This window comes from Rousettus aegyptiacus, unplaced genomic scaffold, assembly GCF_014176215.1.
Source record: "Rousettus aegyptiacus isolate mRouAeg1 unplaced genomic scaffold, mRouAeg1.p scaffold_m13_p_10, whole genome shotgun sequence".
NCBI lineage: Eukaryota > Metazoa > Chordata > Mammalia > Chiroptera > Pteropodidae > Rousettus > Rousettus aegyptiacus.
In genome coordinates this window covers 35524447-35547614 of record NW_023416285.1, presented here as the reverse complement: position 1 = coordinate 35547614, position 23168 = coordinate 35524447, and the positions used below count along the sequence as shown (strand labels likewise).

The 23168-nt window shown below is 33.8% G+C and overlaps 1 protein-coding gene across 19 annotated transcripts in view; it reads left to right on the top strand.

The window, feature by feature from the left end:
* PDLIM5 (PDZ and LIM domain 5) overlaps positions 1-23168 on the top strand; it is a 177851-nt gene that overhangs the window by 124052 nt on the left and 30631 nt on the right. For 11 of the 19 annotated variants that reach the window (XM_016144331.2, XM_016144326.2, XM_016144325.2 and 8 more), the window contains 5 exons: positions 3938-4054; positions 5572-5640; positions 6073-6210; positions 6948-7079; positions 15106-15293. In XM_016144331.2, the coding sequence (XP_015999817.2) occupies positions 3938-4054; positions 5572-5640; positions 6073-6210; positions 6948-7079; positions 15106-15293 (644 nt within the window). The remainder of the gene's footprint in view (positions 1-3937; positions 4055-5571; positions 5641-6072; positions 6211-6947; positions 7080-15105; positions 15294-23168) is intronic. The other 8 variants (XM_016144333.2, XM_016144332.2, XM_016144330.2 and 5 more) reach the window with 4 other exon arrangements.

The window sequence follows — 23168 nt, the reverse complement described above, 5'->3', positions numbered from 1 at the left end:
CGGGATAATATAACAAAGAGTACAAACTGTTACCCCAACACAAATAATGAGTTCGGAAATTTCATTTTTTGTTTCCTTCTTTTTCTTGCTTCAGAAAAGTGGAAATTGCCAACAAAAATAATTTCTTTGAGTTAGTTCTTTTTTTCTTTGCTCTCATAAAAAGGGAATCTCATTTTGGGTAGTATTTTCACATTTGATAATTTACTTCATAATCTTCTTTTACCCTCCAACAGTCAGTACCCTCTGCTCCTCTGTGTAAAGCAAGGATGCCCCTACTTGCTGATTTTTAAATTCTCTTCAAGATGCCGTCCATAATAAATGTAGAATTAGCAAAGCCAAACAATGTTTTTGTGGTGCTATAGAAACGAAAGCTATCGAAATCAATTAATAAATTTAGCTTATAATTAAGAGTGCCGGAAATTTCCAACTGAGGTTTAGTCGATTTAATTTTCTGGAAGGGAGATCATAGTTGCGAGTGAACACAATCACCATCTTTATTGTCGGGAAGCCTGTGGAGATACTCATTTTTCCAGACAATTAGCAGTTTCCTTGGCTAAAATAAATAACTCTGCTATGCCAGTGAACCCCAGAAGTACAGAATGCAGCTGTAATCCTGGTATATTTCACTCACTGCTCAGCAGTATTATTGGCTGAATATTTGCTTTGTTGCTTTATTGTTGTTTTTTTTTTTTTGCTTTATCTTCTATAAAATACATATTTTAAGGTTTCTAAATTTCTCCTATGACTGAAAACTTGCCATGTGGGGATATAATAAGTCACTCTATTTGATTATTTTATATTTATATGGAAAAGCTGTTGTTATTTCACAGGATCTGGCTGTTAAGCAGAGGAGGAAAATAGAAGGTGATCGTACTTTTGTCCTTGTTTTTAAGAGAAACCATAACAATTTTGAATGGAGACATGAAGCATGCAGTGGAGAGGGAGAAATGGAAAATGCAAGGGAAAGAGAGCTAGATCAATTAAGGCCCCTGAGAAAAAGGGAGAAGTTGGAGTACACGGCATAAGACTGTTGCTGTTTGACAGTTGTCAGGATGGGGACAGAGTTCGCTGGTCCTGCAGGGTGGTCAGGATGGTAAGTTAGTAAGATGACGGCTACATACCTCCTTTACCTGCACAGACAGCTCTCGTGCTTCCTCATGTTAGCGTAGATTGCATGATTGCATAGAAAGACATAGTGCAAAGATTGTGCAAAGAGAGGCACAATTGCAAAGAAAGATAATGCACAAATGCTCTTTGTTCATTTTTCCTGAGAAAAGCAGGCCAAAAAGACTTGTGCAAGCCCAGCTCTCCAGACATGTCTGGGAAGGAGAAAGGTTTCATACCTCTCTGGTGAGAAATAAAAACTCACTTAAGTAACAGACAAAGCAAAAGGTCTGGCTGCTGCAGAGGTGCTATTAATCAGAGCTTCTTCCAACCCTAAGAGGAATAGATATTAGCAAATGACAGAATGAGAATAGATATTAATGTCTATTCCATATTAGATGAGGTAGTTTAAGATTTTCTTAAGCCTAGTACTTTTAGAGATTATCTAAGCAAAGGAATAGGTAATAGTGTGTAACATTTGGGAAACGTCCCAAGTTCATTTGTTTGGAAATGTGGATATCTGGCTTTTGAAGGTTATTTCGTGACTTATGTGAACTGTTTCCAGTCTCAGGTGGCACTCATTTTCCAATCAGCATCATTCATAGAGGTGTTAGCAGATTCAACTTCAATTTTCTTTTCTTACCTGCCCTTATTATACATTAATATGTAGACATTGATAATTCTTTGTAACTATATATTTTTTCCAGAATACCAATAATTCTGTATACTATAAAGGACATTTTTAAAGATATTTTTAGAATTCTAGTCATTCTTTGAGATCAGTGATCTGTCCCTTCTTAGGCAGTAATATCTGTTTAAACTGAATTGCAATATAGTTTCTAGAAGGTACAGAAGTGTTCTAAGAAATATATGTATATTGTGAGTGAGTTCTGATTTAAAAACAATAAATTTTATTTATGCATTTATTTAACAAATACTTATTTGTTGTTTACTTTATGGTAAGCGCTTTATTACACTTCATTTACACCAGTAAATATCAGGTTACTTCACCTTGGGGGGTTCTAATCTAATGAGGGAGTCCAGAATTAAACAGATAACTGCGTAAATTGTATAATTACAATCATAACCAATACTGTGAAGGAAAAGTACAGGGTGCTATGAAGTATATGACATGGGCAACCTAAGGTGATTTGGGGAATCAGGGAGGCCTCCTGGAGGAGGTGATGTTTAAGATGAGGCCAGAAGGACACAAGGGAATTAACTTAGTAAAGGTGTGGTAGGGAAGTGGATATAGAAAGCAAGATGTAGTAGACTGCACAGCAGAGACCTTGAGGTGGGAAGAAGTTTGACCTGTTTCAATGGAGACCTTATGGACTGGAACAGGCCAGAGGGAGAGGAAGAGCTTAGTAAGATAAGGTTGTAGAATAGGTAGCCCAGGGTCCCAGTTGTCCTTAGAGCTGTTTTGGAAGGTCTAAGCAACAGGCAGGCGTGGATATCTATTGATAAAAGTTTATTCTGGTAGCTGCGTGGACATATTCTCTAGGATGCGGTATTCTCTTTTGTAAAGATCCAGTTCAACTCTGTGTAGCGTGAAAGTAACCATAGACATATGTAAATGAATGAATCTGGCTGTGTTTCATACAACTTTATTTATGGTTGCCGAAATTTGAATTTCATATAATTTTCATGTGTCATGAAATATTCTTTTTCTTCTCTTTTTTTTTTTTTTTTTTAATTAAGAGTATGAAAACCATTCTTAGTTCCTAGGCCATACAAAGACAGGTAGGTATCAGGCTTAATTTGGCCTGAGAGTAAGGTTTGTTGACCTGTTATAGGACTGATATTTCTCATCCTGGTAGCTTTTTCTTTCCTATCTCTTAAATGATATTTTAGTTCTGCCATGACATTTTTCCTAAGCTGTCTACATTTTCCCAATATTCTGGTAAATGTATGACCAATGTTAAATAAAAAAATGGGACTATAACCTCTTTTGTATTTCTTGATCTCAGTGTTACATTTTACATTTGAAAATCAGTATAATATCACTGACCTAGTCTATTTTTTATATACATTCTTTTTAATTTTCAGTAGTGGATAATTTTGTATTTTTCCTATTTATTTTGGTGTTATACTTGGTGGCTTTCTTCTTTTAATCCTCACACTGAGTTTTTCATTTTTTCTTTACCTGGTAATAGTTCTTCTAACATTTTATCTTGGCATTCAAAGGAAAAAATGGCACAGGCATCAGAAAAACAAAATAAAAATACTCAAACAAAGGAACACTATTGCAGGCAAACATTTGTATAAATAGGTAAAATACTTTATTTATATCAAGATGAACAACATCCAAATAATTTCAGATCTGTAAACACAACGTTCTAATTTGAAAAGAAATTCCTAGGTGCTTTTTTGTAGTATATGATTTAGGCAGCTGCCCCACAAGATGCTGGAAAGCATTATGTAATGGAAATGGTACAGACAGACCTGGTTCAAATTTCATCTCACCCTGACTAGGCGTATGATATGGGACAACTTAATTTCTTGGAGCGTAAGTTTCCCTGAAGCGTGCAAAATACAGTATATGAGAATTCCCATCCATCTTTCTTTCCTGGTAAGCATAATCTTTGTTCACATGGAATTAGCCATGTTAAAAAAACAATTGGATGTAAAACAGCCTGTTGTTGGTTGTGGTGAGGGTGTTGGTTTTGTTTTTTACCTTGTACAGATAGGAAGTTAAAAAAAAAAAAAAAAAGAAACTAGCAATACTCCCAAAGTGAAAGCGATATACATTTGAAAGGTAGTACAGGTGATAAAGCCAGTACTTTTTATTAATATTTCCTTTGCCTTGTTTATTTTACTTCTGAAAACTTAGGTTTGACAGTTCTCTGGAAGACCTACCTAAGAGTGGACCTCACCCGCCTGCAACTCCTCAGGTTTTACATATTGGTAGCCAAGTAGCCACACTTTCTAAAGTAACTACGTATTCTAGGTAGAGTTTTTCCTTCTTGGTGTGTCTAAATTTTAATGCTTGTGGTCAAATTAAATACTAAAACTGTTTTACTAAAAAGGAAAAAGGGATTATAGATTACAGAACTGACATCATTAATATGTAGACAAGAAAGCTTGGCACTAGCTTTGGAACACCGCTTTACACTGCTTTTTATATTTTTCATTTTTTGTTTTGATTTTAAGTTCTAATGTAGAGTCAGGAAATCTGCGTCTTTCATTTATTCACTGTGATTTGGAAAGTCAGCTCTCATGAGTTTGTCATAAGTGTACTAATTAAAGCATTCAACTCTTGAAAAGGAGCAACAGAGATCATATGTTGCAGGTATGCAGACATTCTAAAGGGATTCAAGTTAATTCTTCTTATAAGATTTTGCTGGACTCTAGTGATACTAAGTCCTTTTATGTTATTTGTAATACAGTATGTTAAAAAAAATTCGTTACTATTTCCTTTTCTTCTTAAAGGAAAAGGATAATTTAGCTGATTTATTTTTTAGCTGATATTTTTATAGACAAGTTCCTAGTTCTTATTTGCCATTACTTCCCCCAAATAGTAGCCATTGCCTCAAACATTCAGTGTAATTGAGAAACTCAGAGTTGAATCACTTGGTAACTTTATTCTTCTACTTTGCATGACATTCATATTATCCTGCTCTGCCACTAATAGCATCTTTCTTTTTTCTTTCCAGCCTCATTTCCCCCCTTTTTTAGCCATTCACAACAGTTGTTAAAACATGGTCATACAGTTCAATTAAATTATAAACTTGCAAAAAAATTATACTTCAAGTTAAACAATTCTGTATAATTTGTTTTGAAAAATGGCTTGCCACCTTTCCTTAATTTGCCTTCTACTTAGTCGTAAAGTTATAACTGATAGAACTGGGAATAATGGATTATCAAATTCTTCTGACAGGGAGAAAAGACTTATGTCAGCCCTCACAGCCTTAGATGTCTGTGTACTCATTAACCTTGGATGAGTTTGGCACATAATTACATTATGTTGGAAGTTACCACTTTCGCATACTTTGAAAAAAAGTGATCATGGTATAGTGAGGATATTCATTAATAACTTGTACTCATAAATGAAGAAGAGAGACTACAAATTTCACACTATGCATTTTAGACTTTCTTTTTACCTAATAAAAAAGAAATTCTCAATTCCAATTTGATAACCAGTTTGTTAATCATTACAGTCCTAATAATGAAATGTCGATTCCTGTCCAGGTGTTTTATCTTTTCTAAAAGAGCAAAGAAAAATAATTATTATTTTAAGTAATAAGAGTTCTGAATATAAAATTTCTTACCAGCATTTTTGAATCTTTACAGAGCTAATTGAAAATAGAAATATAGAACATCTGCAGGGAAGGTGATGTTTCCATCATATTCACTGTAACTACTTTTTATTTTGCAAAGGCATTTGCCCTTCCCAAATAGCTTTACTCTCAATATCCTAAGCGTTATTTCGTCGTCTCAGTAATATGTATTGCTGCTTCTTAATAGGCAGCCGGTTGTACCTGCTTTTCCTGAAAACATTAAAATGTCAGGCTCTGGGAATTTATCATCTCTAAGGTAAAACCCTTAATATAGAGACATTTTGGAAAACTTGACATAACTTTCCTTTTTCTGCTTGTAGAAATTCAAACTTCATGTTTAGGTTTATTTTCTACTTAGTTGTTGACAAATCAATCTTCAAATACGTGTTGTTATGTGATAGTGATGTGATTTTAAATAAAATTAGAGACAGTGAACTTAAATACATTCAAAAGAGTTTGTGTCTCAAAAGCCAGTTATTATAGAGGCTCATCTGTCAAATTTTAATTTCTGAGAAAAATCAAAGCATTAGTAAACAACCTCAACTTCTGTTATATTTCTGACACATTACATTTGGTTGTTTAAATATTAATACGGGATGGTTGCTGCCTTATCTGTATTATGTTACTTCTTCTCATTTTCCTTTTTGTTCCTCTCCTCTGTTTTTCTTTCTCTACCTATCAATTTAAGCAGCTCCACAAGAAATGTGGTGACAAGTTCTTTGGAAGGTTTTCGAAACTTTTCTACCTCTTCTCCTGCTAGATATAGTGCTGCAGTTCTGAGCAGTGCAGCTGCTACTGTGTCTGCCGTTATTGCTGCAAAAACCAGGTAGAACTACGTGTACAGTGTGTGTCTGATGTGATCCCAGTGCTTCACCATCTTAAAGTCACCTCAGAGAGAACGTGTTCGTTCAGAACAGCCACAGCTCTGTTATGAGATCTTAATCATATTCTGGTCATTTTGTCTAGATTATAGCTGTATATCCCATAATGTTTATTTCTGATTTTGCTTTAAATCATGCTTTTATCTCTTTCTATGATTTTCATTTATATGTGATACTTCTCAGTTGCAAGGATTATTGCATGTTGTGTGCCTTTTGACTTTTGAGGTTTTATAATGTTTGGTTTTTACATCTGGAACAAAATCAAGGATGCCTTGGTATTTTAAGTGTCTGTTGGTTTTATCTTTTCCCACAAATTGATTATATTTGAGGGTGATCTAAAACCTAATTATTCTTTGCAGCACTCCTTCCTCCCAATTTTTGTGTTTTTTTCTTTATACCTTATTTCTAGTAGTCTTTTATAGCTTTAAATGCTTTCTAAAAGATTACATTGACCGATTTTGGTGAAAATTTAATCAATTCTATATTAACAAATAAAATGATGTAATAGACTCTTAGCCCTTCTTGTCATCCTCTTTCTACTGCTAGTTCTACTCTCTTTCTGCCTGTCTGTCTTTATGTCTATGTCTCTCTGAAAAGGTTTCAAATCATAGACTGTAAAAACTACTTTCTGCTATTGGTAGTATGATTTTTCAACTTAAAACTCTTTCTAAATGCTCACCAGGCTCTCCAGTCCTGAAAAATATCACTCACTCCTGGATGCGCTTTGCATCAGCCCTGTTTCCAAGCCTTTAGCTTTTTCATATCTCCAGTCCTCGAGGAAATCAACTGGCTCTATCCATGTTAAGAAAACAAGGTACAGTGGGAGCGGATGACACAAGTGGTGGTTTGCTGTAAAGATAACTGCTTTCTGTAACACTTAACCACCATATTAACAGGCCAGGTGAGAAAATCCTACAGCCGATCGTGTTTTAAATTTACAATTTTAAATTAACTGTAATTTCAGTGCAATGTGAATGCATAAGCATGTTATTTTATATGGTTATTAACTTGCCTTTTAACCCATTGTGACATCTTTTATTAGCACACTTAATGTTTGGTATGAAATTATGAGTAATTGTGCAAGTATTCACATTACAGTAGAACCCTATCTTATATTGCATGGATGTAGCTATACTAGAATAGTCAAATGTTTAGTAAGACATACCTTTATACCTTTTGAAAAAATGACAAGGAATAGTAAAATAATTGGGTTTGTTTGGCTACTGTCTTAGAGTTCTCAAAAATGAAGGTTTTACTTGGACCACATCTAGGAAACATGGAAACACGAAAATTAATTTTTCTCCTAAACTTTATAATTATGTCAAAAATTATTAAGAATCATATTAGAAATATTCCAAATGTTTAGTACTAAGGGCATAATCTTATTTATTTATTTTATTTTATTTTTTTATTTTTCAGTTGGAGTCGACACAATATTATTTCATATTAGTTTTAGTGGTATAGCATAGTGGTTAGATATTTGTATAATTTACAAAGTGATCCCCCCCTGATTAGTCTAGTACCCACCTGCCACTGCATTCCCTATGCTTTATTTCACATCCCCATGACTATTTTGTAACTACCAACTTGTACTACTTAATCTCTTCACCTTTCTCATCTAGCCCCCCAACCTCCCTCCTATCTAGAAAGCACCAGTTTATTCTCTGTGTCCGAGTCTGTTTTTATTTTGTTTGTTTATTTTGTTCTTTAGAATCCACATATAAGTGAAATATGGTTTTTGTCTTTATCTGACTTATTTCACTTAGCATAATACCTTCTAGGTCCATCCATGTCATTGCAAATGGTAAGATTTCACTTTTTTTATGGCTGAATAATAGTCCATTGTGCATATTTACCATATCTTCTTTATCTAGTCATCTATTGATGGGCATTTAGGTTGCTTTCATATCTTGGCTATTGTAAATAGTACTGCAGTGAACATAGGGATGCATGTATCTTTTCAAATTAGTGTTTTGGTTTTCTTTGCACAAACACCCAAAAGTTTAATTGCTGGGTCATAAAGTAGTGCTATTTTTAATTTTTTGAGGAACCTCCAGACTGTTTTCCATAGTGGTTGTACCATTTCCAGCCCCACCAGCAGTGCTCAAGGGTTCCCTCTCTCTACATCCTCACCAGCGCTTGTCGTGTTTTGATTTATTGATGATGGCCATTCTGACAGGTGTGAAGACTAAGGGTATAATCTTAATTAAATAACTGTATAAAACGATTTCTGACAGAACATTAATGGCAAAGTGTTCACTGTGACTATAATTAGTAAAAGCCTGATATCATGCAGGTTATTTATTGATCCTGTATTTGTATCCTACCTATTTTTATGGAAATTTTCAGTATACTTAATTATAATTCTGGGTAACTTTTAAGGGAGGTGCTTAGACAGGGAGAGATTTTGCTCTAAAAAAAAAAAATCTGAAATTCTATTTGTGGAATTATGAGTGTTAAATGAGCAGAAATCTTTCATTGTCAGGGCTAAGTCTGTACAGTGACAGGTTACTGACCACGCTTGGAATAAAACGTCCCTTTGAGGACCCAATGGAATGTTCTAGGTCATCTCTCCAGAAAAGCCCCTAGTGAATTTTTAAATTTATTTTTAATTATTTTTTTGGTGATATTGGTTAACAAAATCCAGCAAATTTCAAGGGCACATTTAACAATAAGGCATATAATATAGAATTTTGTGTTCCCCTCCCATAGTTAGATTTCTTTCTGTGACCACATATTTGACCTCTTTTATCCTATCTACCCCTCCCCTCCCCCCTGACTCCCTATTCTTTGGTAACTGCTAGTCTATCATCCATGTCCATGAGTATATATTTGTTTGTTGCTTTTAGGTTTATATCCCACATATAAGTGATATTATGTGGTTTTCAGCTGTTTCTGTCTGGCTTATTTCACTTAGTATGATTATCTCGAGGTCCATCATGGCCAATGGTATGTTTTGATTAACAACAAATGGAAGTGGAGTGGGGAAAAATACTGATTCTGCAAAAATACCCTCTTTCTTCATTAGTGGCTCAGCTCTTATCTTTCTATTCCAGTAAGTTATTTAGTTCTCATTGTTTAAAAAAAAAAGCATAAAAATTCTTGCATACCTTATTTAATTAGAGAATTTTAATGTTTTTCATTTATCATTGTAAAACCAGGGACAACTTTATAACTTCGTTTGTATATAGTTGTTACATGTAGGGCAGTCTGTCTTAAGAAGAGATAAATTACTCTAAAAGAAATGAATCCTAGATAGTTTTCCCTTATGTTAAGCATCTTGTTTAAATAAACTTATTTAAAAAAAAAAAAGTGTGCTCGTAGTTAGAGACTCACTGAACCTACTGCATGAAGTTACTTCTAGAGCAGGTGTTAGTAGTTATTATCACTACTTTTTATTATGAGCAGTTGGCACAAGCTAAGTATATTTTGGGAAAGGGAAATGGTTGCTGACAAGATAAGCCAGTTGGCGTTCTGGAAAGTAGGAACATGGTTTCCTGAAGAGACCTTGCTAACTCAGTGAGCTGGGTACCAACAAGAGTGGCTGGGTTAGTGTCAAAGATATTTTATCTCTGACGTTTGCTTTGGTATGACAGTAACCTTTAAAATCATAGTACAGTGTAATACCAAACTTGTTTCTTTCCATTATAGTATATTTAGCATTTTGAATTTTGGTACAAAAAGTCTTAAGTTAAAGAATTTTGCTTAGGGAAATACAAAAAAACTTTTTTGTAAACAAAGAATTCTGGAAGGAAGGAGACTCATGATTCCTCTATATGGCTAGGTTCTTTTATAGCGTTCTGACAGAAAATTTATAAAAATAGAAAGTTGCTTATAATTATGACCCTTTTGGAAATATTCCTTTTCCACTACTTAAGAGTCTATGTATTAATGTGTCTATTTCTATAAGACTTTGGGTAAAAACTGTTTAATTTAAATATTGATAATTAAACCTGTGATATGCCGTTAGTTGGCTTTAAAAAAAATTTAAACATGTAATTAGAATAAAAGTTACTTTAAGAGTATTCTTGAAACAGAATTTTTCCTTTGAAAATGGACTTGAAATTTCCAACTATTCTCAATCTGCAGCTGAAATTTATTTGTCGTAATAGTTAAACAAATGTGGGAAAGGAATGTAAACTCAAGATAAATCACATAGCTGACACCAAAAGTAAATTTTTTTTCCTTTTAATTTTTTCCTTATTAGCTCATATTTCTGAAAGGGTCATAATTAGGAAATTGAAAAGAAATCTTTGTTCTATCAGTGTATTTTTCTCCATTTTCAGCTTTTGAAATATAAAACAAAAATTTGGGTATACTCTAGATGGAATTAATATTAATTTAATATTTCATTTCAGTGCTTGTTTATTTGCCAGGCTAGTTAAAATAACCATATTGGATTCTTAGCTTCCAAGTTATTAGCCAAGGGTATTTATGGATTTTTTTCTGTTTCCCTCATTAGAAGCTTTTGAAAGCATTTTAATTTTGTTTAGAATTTAGGTATACCTTTAACAATTTAAATTTAGAAAAAATATGTTTGAATCATGATTTCAGAAATAAGCTACCAATCTAGGTGATTATGCCATATTATATTAATAAATTAGTTATTAATTTAAAATATTTTGCTGTTAATGATTATTAATAATATCTTATTTTCAAATATAAAGTAACATGGCCAAGGACTTTATTAATTTTGTAATATTTAATATATGATACCTAATGTTTATGTATTTTCTTTAAGTGGTAGCTAATAGTTAAAAATTAGGAGGAAAAGGGGAATATTTTTAGAGACCTAGGCATCGTGTATTCGAATCTATGATTGTCTAGATAAACCCTAAGATTCTTTCATTACTACATTAAATGTTTTAGGTAAATAGAGATCTGTTTCCCCAGAGAATACTGAACTTTACTAATCAATCCTGAATTTAAACAAATGAAATAATTTTCTTGCTTATAACTTGGATTTTAATAAATTCTTGATAATCTACTGCAGACCCTTCGTATTTAAAGAGTACTATTTAAGATTCTAACATCTTAAGTCTTGGGGAGAAAATATATGCAGACTATTTACAAAGGATACAATAAAAAATGAAAGCATCTTTCGGCCTATGAGATACTTATTCCATGGGAATATTAAGAAAACATGTGTGTCATTTTAAATTGAGTTGAGGAAACAAGATTGTGTCACACCTCAAAATTCTGAACCAAAACTATCCATAGATTACATTTAGAGCTAAAATTATTAGTACAGATAAGGGGTGTTTATTTATTAAATGTACTTATTGCTAGATATTTGAACTAGATATTTATTACAAAATATATCATTTCTTGAGCATATATTCTGCGTTCAGCACTGTGCTAAGTACTTTATATGTATTACATGTATTACCTCATTGTATTTCATTTAATCCTAGCAATAACCTTGGAATAAAGATAGTATTTTTATTTCAGTTTAAAAATGAGGAAACTTACTAAACTCAAGTCATATTCCCAATATCATAGTAAAGGCCCAAATCTTAGATAGTTTATAATGTAACAAAGGAAACAAGATACATAAAGAAATTATTTTAATTAAAAAAAAATCCTGGCTATTACAAATCAGAATGTACCTATATGCCATGCAGTTAATATGTGCCATGAATTGAAGTAAGGAATTTCTCTACTTCTAGAAGATTAGAGTGATTAAATAAAATGCATTAATTGCTTAGCATGATACACAGTGCATGATGGATATTATTGTTAGTGATACTATTGTTAATTACGAATAGGATTTGGATCAGTGCAGAAGGGGGGTGGAGGTGGGGGAGGAGCCTTCTATATAGAGCCTGGAAAAAATGGAGAACTGTGGACAGGGAGGAGGCATAGCCAGAAAATAGTCTGTATAGCAAAGAGGTAGGAGATACAATGGGACAGGTAGGTTACAGCTATATCTTAGGAGGCTTTGAATGTCATGCTGAAGTGTGACTTAGCCCTCCAATCTCTGAAATGGTTAAATTCATTCCACATCACTTTCATCCTCTGTTGGACAAGCCTCTCATGAAAGGTGTTGTTAGGGAACAAATTTTTGCCTTTGGATGATTTTCTGTATTAGGAGGTACTTCCTTTTATTGAATCAAATCTGTCTCACTGTAGATTTGACTCAACTTTAGGCAAACAGAATATAGCTGTGTTGAGTGAATTCACTGTCATGTAATTGAGGATTGCTGTTATGCTTCTCGTGAGTTTTTTTTAACATCCTGGGCCAATATTAACAGTTCCCTCAAACAAATTTCATTAGACTTGGTATTGATTTCTTATCATCCTGGTCACTTTCTCTGTCTGGCAACTCTCCTAGAATTAAATTTCAGTTCTTTTAGGTTATTAAACATTAAATGATAATTTTGGGTTTTGTTATTTCCAGATTATGCTTTTGTTTCATCTGTAACATTTAGTATTGCTTGGTCATCAATTTTCTCAGAATTGTGACTGTATGATTATTAATTATTTTTTTCAAATCCACATTAGTAATTAAACCTAGAACTAAAATGACATATACTTATGTATTATTTTTAAAAAATCATTTATTTGGAATGTGTAAAAATGTTGAAAATAAATCTTATTTAAATACATTATTCTTTTCACATGCCAAGTTCATATTGTGTTCTAGAGTATGCTAAGGACTTTGTGCATAATTATCTTACTTAATTAAGCCTCTTGAAACTTTTATGAGCAAAGTATTATCCCCATTTAAAATTTAGGTGCCTGAGGCTTAGAGAAGTAAAATAATTTGTCCATTACAAAGCTTTTATAAGGTGCTCATAACCACTATACTATAATGCTTAACACTGTTTCCATTAACATTATCATCATGTTTCTTGATAATTGTGTCCAGCATTGCCATTAAGAAAGCAAGTAGTCTTTCACTTTTTTTGTTATAAAAATTATTAAAGTGCTTAAATTTTTCATTGTATAGTTTACTTTTCATTAAACTGATTAGAGGTGATAAAAGAAGGTGGTAGTTCTATTACAGTTGAATTTGAAAGAACAACAATAGGAAAAAAATGTTTCAAGAAAGTTAATATATGTCTAGTATGATTTTTAAAAACTGCTTAGCATCAGAGGTGCCCCAAGACTACCCCAGGTTTGATGATTCACTAGAGAATTTACAGAACTCAGTATATAGTTGTACTCATGACTAAGATTTATTACAGTGAAAGAATACAAAGCAGAATCAACAAGAGGAAAAGGTACATGGGACCAAGTCTGGAAAAAATGAGACTCGAGTTTCCAAAAGCCCTCTCCCAGTGAAGTCACACAGGATGTGCTTCATTCCTACAGTAGCGACTTATGACAAAACATGCAGAGTGTTCTCTCCCAGAGAACTCATTAGAAACTAACTAAGACAAGGTTTTCACTGGGACTTGTTACATAGGCGTGCTGTGCCTAATTCATAACGAAATTCCAGGCTCTCGGAAGGAAAGAAGGGTCTTCAGCATAAACAATGTTGTTTATATAGTTTAGGCACAGTGTGCCACTCCTGTCTTTTTAGAGAAAGTTTTATGTGACTGTAGGGAGCTGTTTAGTAGCCAAGTTCCCAAATGCCATCCAAGGCCAACTTGCAAGTAGGCCATTGTAAGGCCAGGCAGCCCCGGGCCTATTTCGTTAGGTGTTATTCAAGATTCAAGAATTGTTGGAGAAATTAGGTATTCTTGTTCATTTGGTAGTATGGTGGACATGATTGAATTTGGTTTCTTTTCCTTGAAATAATCTCAACCTAAACAGTATAATTAAGGGTATTTATTTTATTGATGTCATTAAAATATAGTATCCAATCTTTATCGATCTGTTGCTTTCAGATATTGAAGAAATTGAGTTTCTGTGCATAGAATTTTTTAAGCAACCAGTACTTCAGTTTATATTGAAAAGTTAGTAGGCTGTGTTATTATTGTTGTTGTTGTTATAATAATAATTATTATTATGTTTCAGTTGAGAGAAATTGCTATAGTATTGTGTTATTCCAAAGTGCTTATTTTGTAATTTGAGGTACTTTAAACTTTTTTGAAAATGATGATATATAATAATAAGTAACAAATAACCAGGTAATAAAAGCCATATGATCTTCTAAATCAAACTGGAACCAGCACAGACAAGCCTCCTATTAAACAAATAACTGATTGAGAGAGGACAAGGGCAGTCTTGTCTCCTGTTTTCCTTTATTAGGAACACAGAACAGTGGAAGTTCTGTTAGACTGAGGATGTTGTCTCTTGTTTACCACTGTATGGCCAGTGCATAGCACAATGCTGGCATATAGTAGGCACTTAAATATTTATTGAATGAATGAGAGTACTTGGGTACATGAGTGAAAAGACTGGTGAGATGTCAGAGAAACTTAGTTCATAAAATACTAGAAGAATGTGGAAAAGGAGAAATATGTGTGCCATTTCATAGAAATTATCAGGGATTCTTCAGTAATTAATTATTTTAATCTAGATGATTACCTGTTGCGAAGAGAGAGGACTGGGAAGAGGAAATTAGCTTATTTTAAAGAATTGGCTGTATAAGTTTTTCAGTAGTCTCATTTCTCATGGTAGACCTCTAAAGAGAATTTCCAGAGTATTGAACAAATGTAATGTGACTCCTTTCCTTTCCTATTCTTTTTTTTTCTGTTTTAAAGAGAGGAAGTCCCTGAGTTGTAGTTTTATTAGAGTTTTTTGTTTGTTTGTTTGTTTGTTTTACTATCAGTTAATTAATTACTATTTTTGTTTTCCTTAGAGAGTCAATAGATTTAGAAAAGAAAGGGTCATTGCTCGGGTCAAACTGCTACCACTTCACCAAAAATGTTTTCTTATTTTCTTTCCAGCAACACCCAGGAGCCTTCTCAGCATTTGGCTCCATCAGTAGCTTCAGCACAGAGCATGCCTGAGAGGCCAGGAAGCCCAGCCTCTGCCAGACCAGGGGTGGCTGGTCTCACAACTGCTGCTGCCTTCAAGCCTCTAGGATCCACCAGCGCCATCAAGTCACCAAGCTGGCAACGGCCAAACCAAGCAGGTATGCCAAAGAACTCTCTTGCATTTTTGCTTTTCTTAAGTGCACTTATGAAAAGGTTGTTCTGGGGTATATGATAACTTGGTGAAGCCCATTCTTAACCATCTGGGATTTTAAACAGACTCCAGAGGATAACTGTAGCTATTTTCCTCTCTGAAGTGTTTTGTAAACATTTTCTCTGTGTGCTTGATACAATTGCTATTATTCTTCCTATTTGTAGAATTGGGCATTTCCTTGTTTCTCAGATTACTTAGGAAGCATGTGCTGAATTATAAATTTAGGGTCTTATTAGCGAACTATTTTGTTGGAAGGTTATCCTTGAAAATATAGCATTTTAGTTTTTGATGATCTATATAAAATAACAACAGAAGCATTTATTGCCATTAAACAGTTATTGAAGAAAGACCTTTTATTTCTCATCCTGAACATTTGTAAGCCAGAAGCAGGAAGAGGACACAGTACTAGAAAGAGAACTTTTAAACAGTTAGGGTAGAACAACTTGGGGTCAGTCTGGAAACCTGGGTTTTCATTCACTTCTGCAGATAAATAGTTTTAAAGTTAGTGAACATCTTTGACCCTCAGTTTTCTGCTCTGCAGAATGTAAGGAGACTGAATGATCTGTTTCTTCCAGAGTGAAAACAAAGTTTATGATGATAGGACTAAAGTACCTCTCTTAAGAGGACTATTCTTAAATGTTGTCAGTCCCATACTTAGCCTTTACCTCTTCCCGTGCTTCACCCTCTCCCTGGATGATCTCTCAATGGTATTCCTTTTACTGTCTAGCCACTGATAATTTATAGTCCTTTCTCTCCTGAACTTTACATCCACAAACACTGTTGAAAAACTTGCTATTTTCAGGTGGCACCTCAAAGGCAACATGTCCAAAAATATCAGAACCTATCTCTGGAATGGTACATCCACCTAGTCACCAAAGCTAAAATTGAAGCTTAAGACCTCCCACCCTCACTCCCTGGCCTCACAGTACTTAATGCCTAATGATTCCACTTTTCTCCTCTCCATCACCTCAGTTCAGGCCCTTGTCATTGCAAACAGCTTGTAACTAATTTCCCTACCTCCTTGTCACCCAGTCCGCCCTCCTTATTACAGCAAATGATCTTTCTAAAACTAATTTGCTCATATCACTCTACTGCTGTAGATGCTTCATTTAATTTATCATTTATAAGAGTTGTTTCATTCTGGCCCCAACTAACTTCGCAGTTTCATCTCCTGCTGCTGCCAATTGGATATGACCTAGACTATTTTAAAGAAAAGACAATTTTATTACTTTTGAATACTTAAAATATTTAGACTAATATCATTAGTCTCTGAAATTTCTGGACTGTTAATTAACCTAACAAGACCTGTTTTCTTGGGAAAAATTCTGACAGCTCAGCCCATACATTTTAAATTATTTATTTACTTAAAGCTTACTCTGATGATGGAGATTTGCTGTAATTATTTTGTATGCGCATTGGAACACTGAAAGTATCTTTCAGAAAAATTTCTCATATGGTAATTGGAAAGGAACAGAATATTTCCTGAAAGAGAAGAAAAGACAAAATTTCTGAGGTAGAAACTGAAGGGAGGACACAAAGTATATGTACTATGGAGGACAGAAAATATATGTGCCGCTTTTGGAAATTCAGAAACCATAGTCAAAATAGCACTCTGCCTATTAGACTGTAAAGAGGAAATTCCAATCTATGGAGAATACGTTATGGCAAAATTACCACAAGAGGGCGACAAATCCTTTATTCTCTGAGTCTAATTTGTTACAATAATCGAAGCAGGCAAATAGTGCAACTATAATCATGATTCACCTGGTTAGTATTTAAAATGCTATGCTCTTTACAAAACACGTAAGTGAATTTAATTTGAGCAAAACTAACAGTATAAAACATTATACATTATATTACATTATAAAGCATTATTATTATAAAAAGAAAATATGTTTTCCATTGTGAGGTCATAATGGAATTACATCATGATGCTTAGCTCCAATCAGAAAACATTTGCAGAACTCCTGCTGTTTATCTTGCTCTCGGTGCTATAAACTGACATTTAATAAGTTATTATGTTATATCAAAATTACTTATTTTACACTATTTTGTAAAAATTGTAAAATAAATAACCACTCAGATTCTTTTATTCTACTCTACTTAACAGTTTACCATATTTAAGAAAAGAAAAATCTCAGAATCTACTTTTAGTCTTATAATTAGTTTCAAGGGCTTCATAATGTAAATAAAAAGTACTTTTTATTTAGAAGGTAATAGCTGTCTCTTTATGGGCTCTTATATTCTTCACAATTCACTTGTGAAAACTGCAGTGTCAACCAAAGGGATGCAAAAGCTAGAAAGCCAAGTCGTTGGGCCAGCGTGGGCGTGGGTAACGCGTTAAGGCTAAGTTCTCACTCAGAGAACTTCAGACTTCTCTCTCTGGGTAATTCACAGCTTGGCTCTAGTGTAGGTAAAAAAAAAAAAAAAAAAAAAAAAAAAAATTATCTCCTTCTTCCCCCATTACCAAAGAGTGACTATTACCAGTGATGTTATTTAAAAATAATTTCTATAGTTGGGTGGGATGGGTGCTATCAAAATCACTAAATTGTCATCTGTGACCCACTTAGTTGATCCTGAAATCAGTTTAATGGACCATAGCCAGTATTTTCATACAAACGAAATAGAATAGAAAATATAAGAATATTTTAATATATTAAGAATAGGTATCCTGTTATAAAAATGTAAGTTTAGTTTATATTTGTGTATATAAATAAGTGTGTTTATATATATACATACAAACATATTTGGGGTCAGTAGGTAAAATATATTTTATGCTATATTTTATAATTAAAGGTTTGAAAGTCATTTATTTACATAAGTATTTTAGACATACTTTTTTCTATTGGATGATGACTGTGTTAAAAGGGCTAATTGAAATTTTAAGGCTTACTAGTGTATTCTGAATCTGTTATGAGTTTCTAGTAACGTCCACTGAAATCCTGACTTTAAATCTTAGATCATTTCATTTGTAGTGTTATATTGCCTATGTTTTCCAAAAATCTTTCAAGAAGACAGGAATGCTATACCAGTTGATAAATAGAAACTACGTTTGTAACAGCATTATAGTGTAGGTTGGATCATCTTTTTCCCAGGCATATTTTTTTTAGCACATACCACCACGCATACACAAGCTTGCCAGTGACTGACAAAGAGCTAAATATTTTAGGATGCAAAATGTTCAAAAGTTCATAGTGTGCATGAAAGTATTAAGACACAAAAAAGTAAGACCCCAACCTTGAGTTTTATGTAAGCTCATGTTTATGTAAGCTTGCAAAACTACTTCCTCCTTGCCCTGTATCTTTGGTTAGCCTTTGATAATTCGGATGCAATAGTCCCTTTAGAAATGTAGACTTGATCTAGAAGAATACATAAAAGCTGAGATCCTTCTTGTTATTTTTCAGAATTAGGTATTTTTACTTTTTTAAACTTTTAATTCACCATATTTGTATGTCTGGCTGATTTTATGTTTGAAACCTTCATATTGTATATAATAAATAGTTAGATATTTTCAAAATCTTTGTAAATTTAATGGTATAATTTTAAAAATATGTTCCTGTGTTTATGTAGGTGACCTAATTTGCTATGTAATGTTTTTCCTAAGATTCTGTTTAGGCTGTGGATACCAGATTAGGTAAATTTAGTTCATCTGATGCAAGTATATGTATAAAATATTTCTATCTTACCAAATATAGTCCGCTGTTTTACACAAATCCAGTATTAGAGGCATGAAGAGCCGTTACATGGTAGAAACATGTGTTTTCTGACTTTTGTTTAATTGTATACAAAATGAGGATGACTAATTTGTTAGACTAAAACAGTGCTTTGCTAAATTAGGCCTATTGTTCATCGAACCCAGTTTGCTAACTGGTGGTGGCCCTGGAGAATAGGAATGTCTGCCCCATGGTGCTGAAGTTCAGACATCAGACAAGTTCAGACTAGTTCAGAGATATTACGCCAATGGAGCATTTTGCGCCTTCAATTTCTTTTACTATTAAAATAAGGGTCTAAAAAAGTCCTTTATAGCATTGTTGTGAAAGTCAAATAATATAGTAAAATGCTTGGTACGCAGAGGGTACTCAAGAGAGGTTAAGTTTTCACCCCCTTTCTTTATAGTACTGTTACTGTCCAACAAAACAGTTCTCATGTGACTTTCCTGCTTGAAAATGTTTTTAGCTGTCTGCTGCCCACACATTAAATGTTTGGCTTCTTAACAGGGTTATGGTCCCTTTACAGCCTCATACAAGCCTTTTCCAGCTTCTTGTAGTGTCGTTCCTCATGGTCCCTATAGTCCAGTCCCACTAAAGTTCATGAGCTCCTACCATTTCTTGGGCACACACCTCTGCGCTTTGTACAAGCTGTTCCTTTTACTTGAAATGCTTTTATACCTTCTACCCCTGAAAAGTTCCTATTCACTTTTTAAGACTAGGTGTCATCTCCTTTTGTGAACGAACGTTTCTTGAGCCCTCTTAAATAGTTGCTTATTCTTTTATGTTCCTACAAAATTTTGATGATGGATTTATTATAGCGTTGAGCACATATCTTTTAATTGTTTACATATGTCTTTTACCATTGTTTTTAGATCCCTTTAAGGACAGGGACTAAATCTTACTAATCTTGGTTTTATAACATCTAACTAACACCTGGCAGCTTCTTGGCCCTAAGTAAAGGTCAGTGAGTGAGTAAATGAGTAGGTGGATAAGTCAGTTTGTCTTATTCTGTACATCTTTATATAATTTGAGGGATTCACAAGACATTGTTCTTTCCTCCTATTAGACTTGAAATGCCCACAACAGTCATTGTACAAAAGTGGAGGTGCTATCTGTTGAAGGCTGCCACTAAAAGCTGCATATACTATTTAAGGAGAAGGGGACTCCACTTTCCCTGAAGCATAAACTCCTGTACGACTTAAAAGTTGTGCACATAAGCAGTGCTGTATCCGGTACTATATTAATTTCCAGTGATTAAAAATTTAATAATAAATCTGAAACCTGATAGCATTTTCCCCCTCAAATAATGTGAGAATTTATGACAAATAAGGAACCAAGCAATAGAGTGCAAAGCAAATATTAGGGATATTCACCCATTTTGCCACTGTGGACACATTAACGTAGATGCAAAGTGCCAGTGAATAACAGAAATCAGCAAAAAAGGTGCAAAGGGTTAAATCAAAATACAAGGTCCAGGTCAGAGGCGTGGGGGTCTGGGTCATTGAAAAAGAGAGAAAGAGACCAATAAAGTTTCAGTGATACAATCTTGAGGTAGAATATGCATTTGTTTATAATGGAGTCATATTTTATGCAGGAATAAGGTGTTAATGTTTGCGCCTAAAGTAAAATCACACGACGTCAATACCCATTGAATATTTTTAGGAAGAGGCCAAGTTGGAGAGGGAACAACATATGCAAAAGCCTTCAAAGAACTTGGCCTGTTGGAAGAAGGGCAAGTAGCTCAGTAGCTCAGTATGTTCAGGACCTTACAGTGGTCAGAAGGCAAGTGGGATGGGTTAATGGAGGTCTGGTCAGAAAGGGCTTTGAAAGTAAGGAGTGTGGATTAATGTGGAAAGGAAGCCGTTAAGAGATTTGGAAACTGGAAAGTAACACAATCAGATCTGCATTGGTAAAGGCTCAATCTAGTGTTAATGTGTTTAAAAGATCAAGATCTTTTAAAAGATTAAGAGTGGAGTCTTAGAGACTCTTTTTAAGAGGTGATTGAGGTAATCCAGCATAGACAGGATGCTAATGAATATACCTTGAGCAGCGGCAGTGAGTGGAGAGAATTCTAAGGGTAGGAGAATGCAGAGCACTTACGCTGAATGGGATGCAAGTTCTAACCATTGCTCTTCCTGCAGGCCTAATTCCCTCTAGGGTATTGTTTATTCTCTGCTAAAATGCTGGTAGAGGATCATATTCACTTTGGAGAAACTATACTTAGCTGTACTTGGTTCTGAGTAAGTCAGGTTATGGCAGAGAAAATTGGTCAAATATGTCTTTAGGATTTGTGTGTAATGTGTCTAGTTACGAAATATAAATCTGAGTAGATTGCATCTTATACTTGAGAAACAAGTTAAAATTTATTTTTATAACGTAACTAGTCTATCTTTGTAGTATTTCCTCAGGCGAGAGCATTTCCCCCAAATCAGTATTTTTTTATCTACTGACTTTCAATTCCTTATACCTGCAAATATGAGATTAGTAGCTTTGGCATGATCCTCACTGCACTGTTTGCCTTTGCAAGAAGCACTTGTGCTATATGTTGTCGCGGAAATAAACATTATGAGACAAAAAAGGGGTTTCATCTAAGACAAAAGAAAAATTCTATAGAGCCTCATTGGTCAAAAATTAAGTACTTATTTTGTCCTCTGTATGTAGTGCAGAAAGCTTTAAGTACATGGAGATAGGCTTTTAATTTTTTTCATTCGTTACAGATTTTTTTCTTTCTTTTTCCACTTTTGAAATATTTTGATTTTGAGAGCATTTATAATGATACTTAAATGTGTTAACATTATAAGTATTTAATAAATAACTTATAATTCCTTACTCAAAATCATTGAGCTATAAAGTATTGGTTAATACTATAATTGCTGTTTTCTATAGAGAAGTGACTTTATTTCATAGAACCATTGAAAATAAAAAGCCTTGTTGTTTTCTTTCACAATAGTTAGTGTTGTCTAGCTGTGCTAAAATCTTTCCTTTTGCTATCTTCATAAGCAGTTCTTATAGCATGTTAAAATAATGCTACCTTCCCATTTTCTTTAATTGTATGTACACACAACTCCATTTATTATTATGTCCCATAAAAGTTGGCAAGAAATTAGTGGATTTCTTTCTTTCTTTCTTTCTTTCTTTCTTGCTTGCTTGCTTGCTTGCTTTCTTGCTTTCTTGCTTTCTTGCTTTCTTGCTTGCTTGCTTGCTTGCTTGCTTTCTTGCTTTCTTGCTTTCTTTCTTTCTTGCTTTCTTGCTTTCTTACTTTTCGTTTTTCTTTTCTTCCTCTACATTCCTTTCTTCCTTCTTCATTCCTTCTCTGACGTCCTTCCTTCCTTCCTCCTCCGTCATATCTCTTCCTTTCGCTTCTCTCTCCCCCCTATTCTCTCTCTCATCCTCTGCTCTCTTCTCTCGCTTCTCTCTCTCTCTCTCGCTCTCTTTCTTTCTTTCTCTCTCTCTTTCTCTATTTCTCTCTTTCTCCCTCTCTCTCTTTCTTTCTTTCTTTCTTTCTTTCTTTCTTTCTTTCTTTCTTTCTTTCTTTCTTTCTTTCTTTCTTTCTTTCTTTCGCTCTCGCTCTCGCTCTCGCTCTCGCTCTTTCTTGCTCGCTCGCTCGCTTGCTTGCTTTCTTTCTTTCTTTATGTCTCTCTCTCCCTCCCTCCCTCCCTCTTTCTTTTCTCTTCTCTTCTCTTCTCTTCTCTTCTCTTCTCTTCTCTTCTCTTCTCTTCTCTTCTCTTCTCTTCTCTTCTCTTTTCTTTTTTCTTTCTTGTCATTGTTAAATGTGTCCTTGGAGGCGGACATTCTACCAAAGACAGTAAAGGCATTTAGTGGATATTATGGTCACATATTCAATACATTAGAAATATTTTATCATTTAATATTAGACATTGTTAATCTCTGATACTCCCAATTGAACAAACATTAATTTCCTTGTATTTAACTTATGGCATTATTTTTTTAATATGTATCATGTAATATGTACATAAACTTTTTATTAGTGAATTACTTTTTTCTTTATGAAACAATTTTAAATTATATAGTAAAAGGTTCATAATTGAAAGTGAGATTTGTAAAAATGAGTGATTTTTTAAAAAAATATAATTGTGTTTTGAAGAAGCACA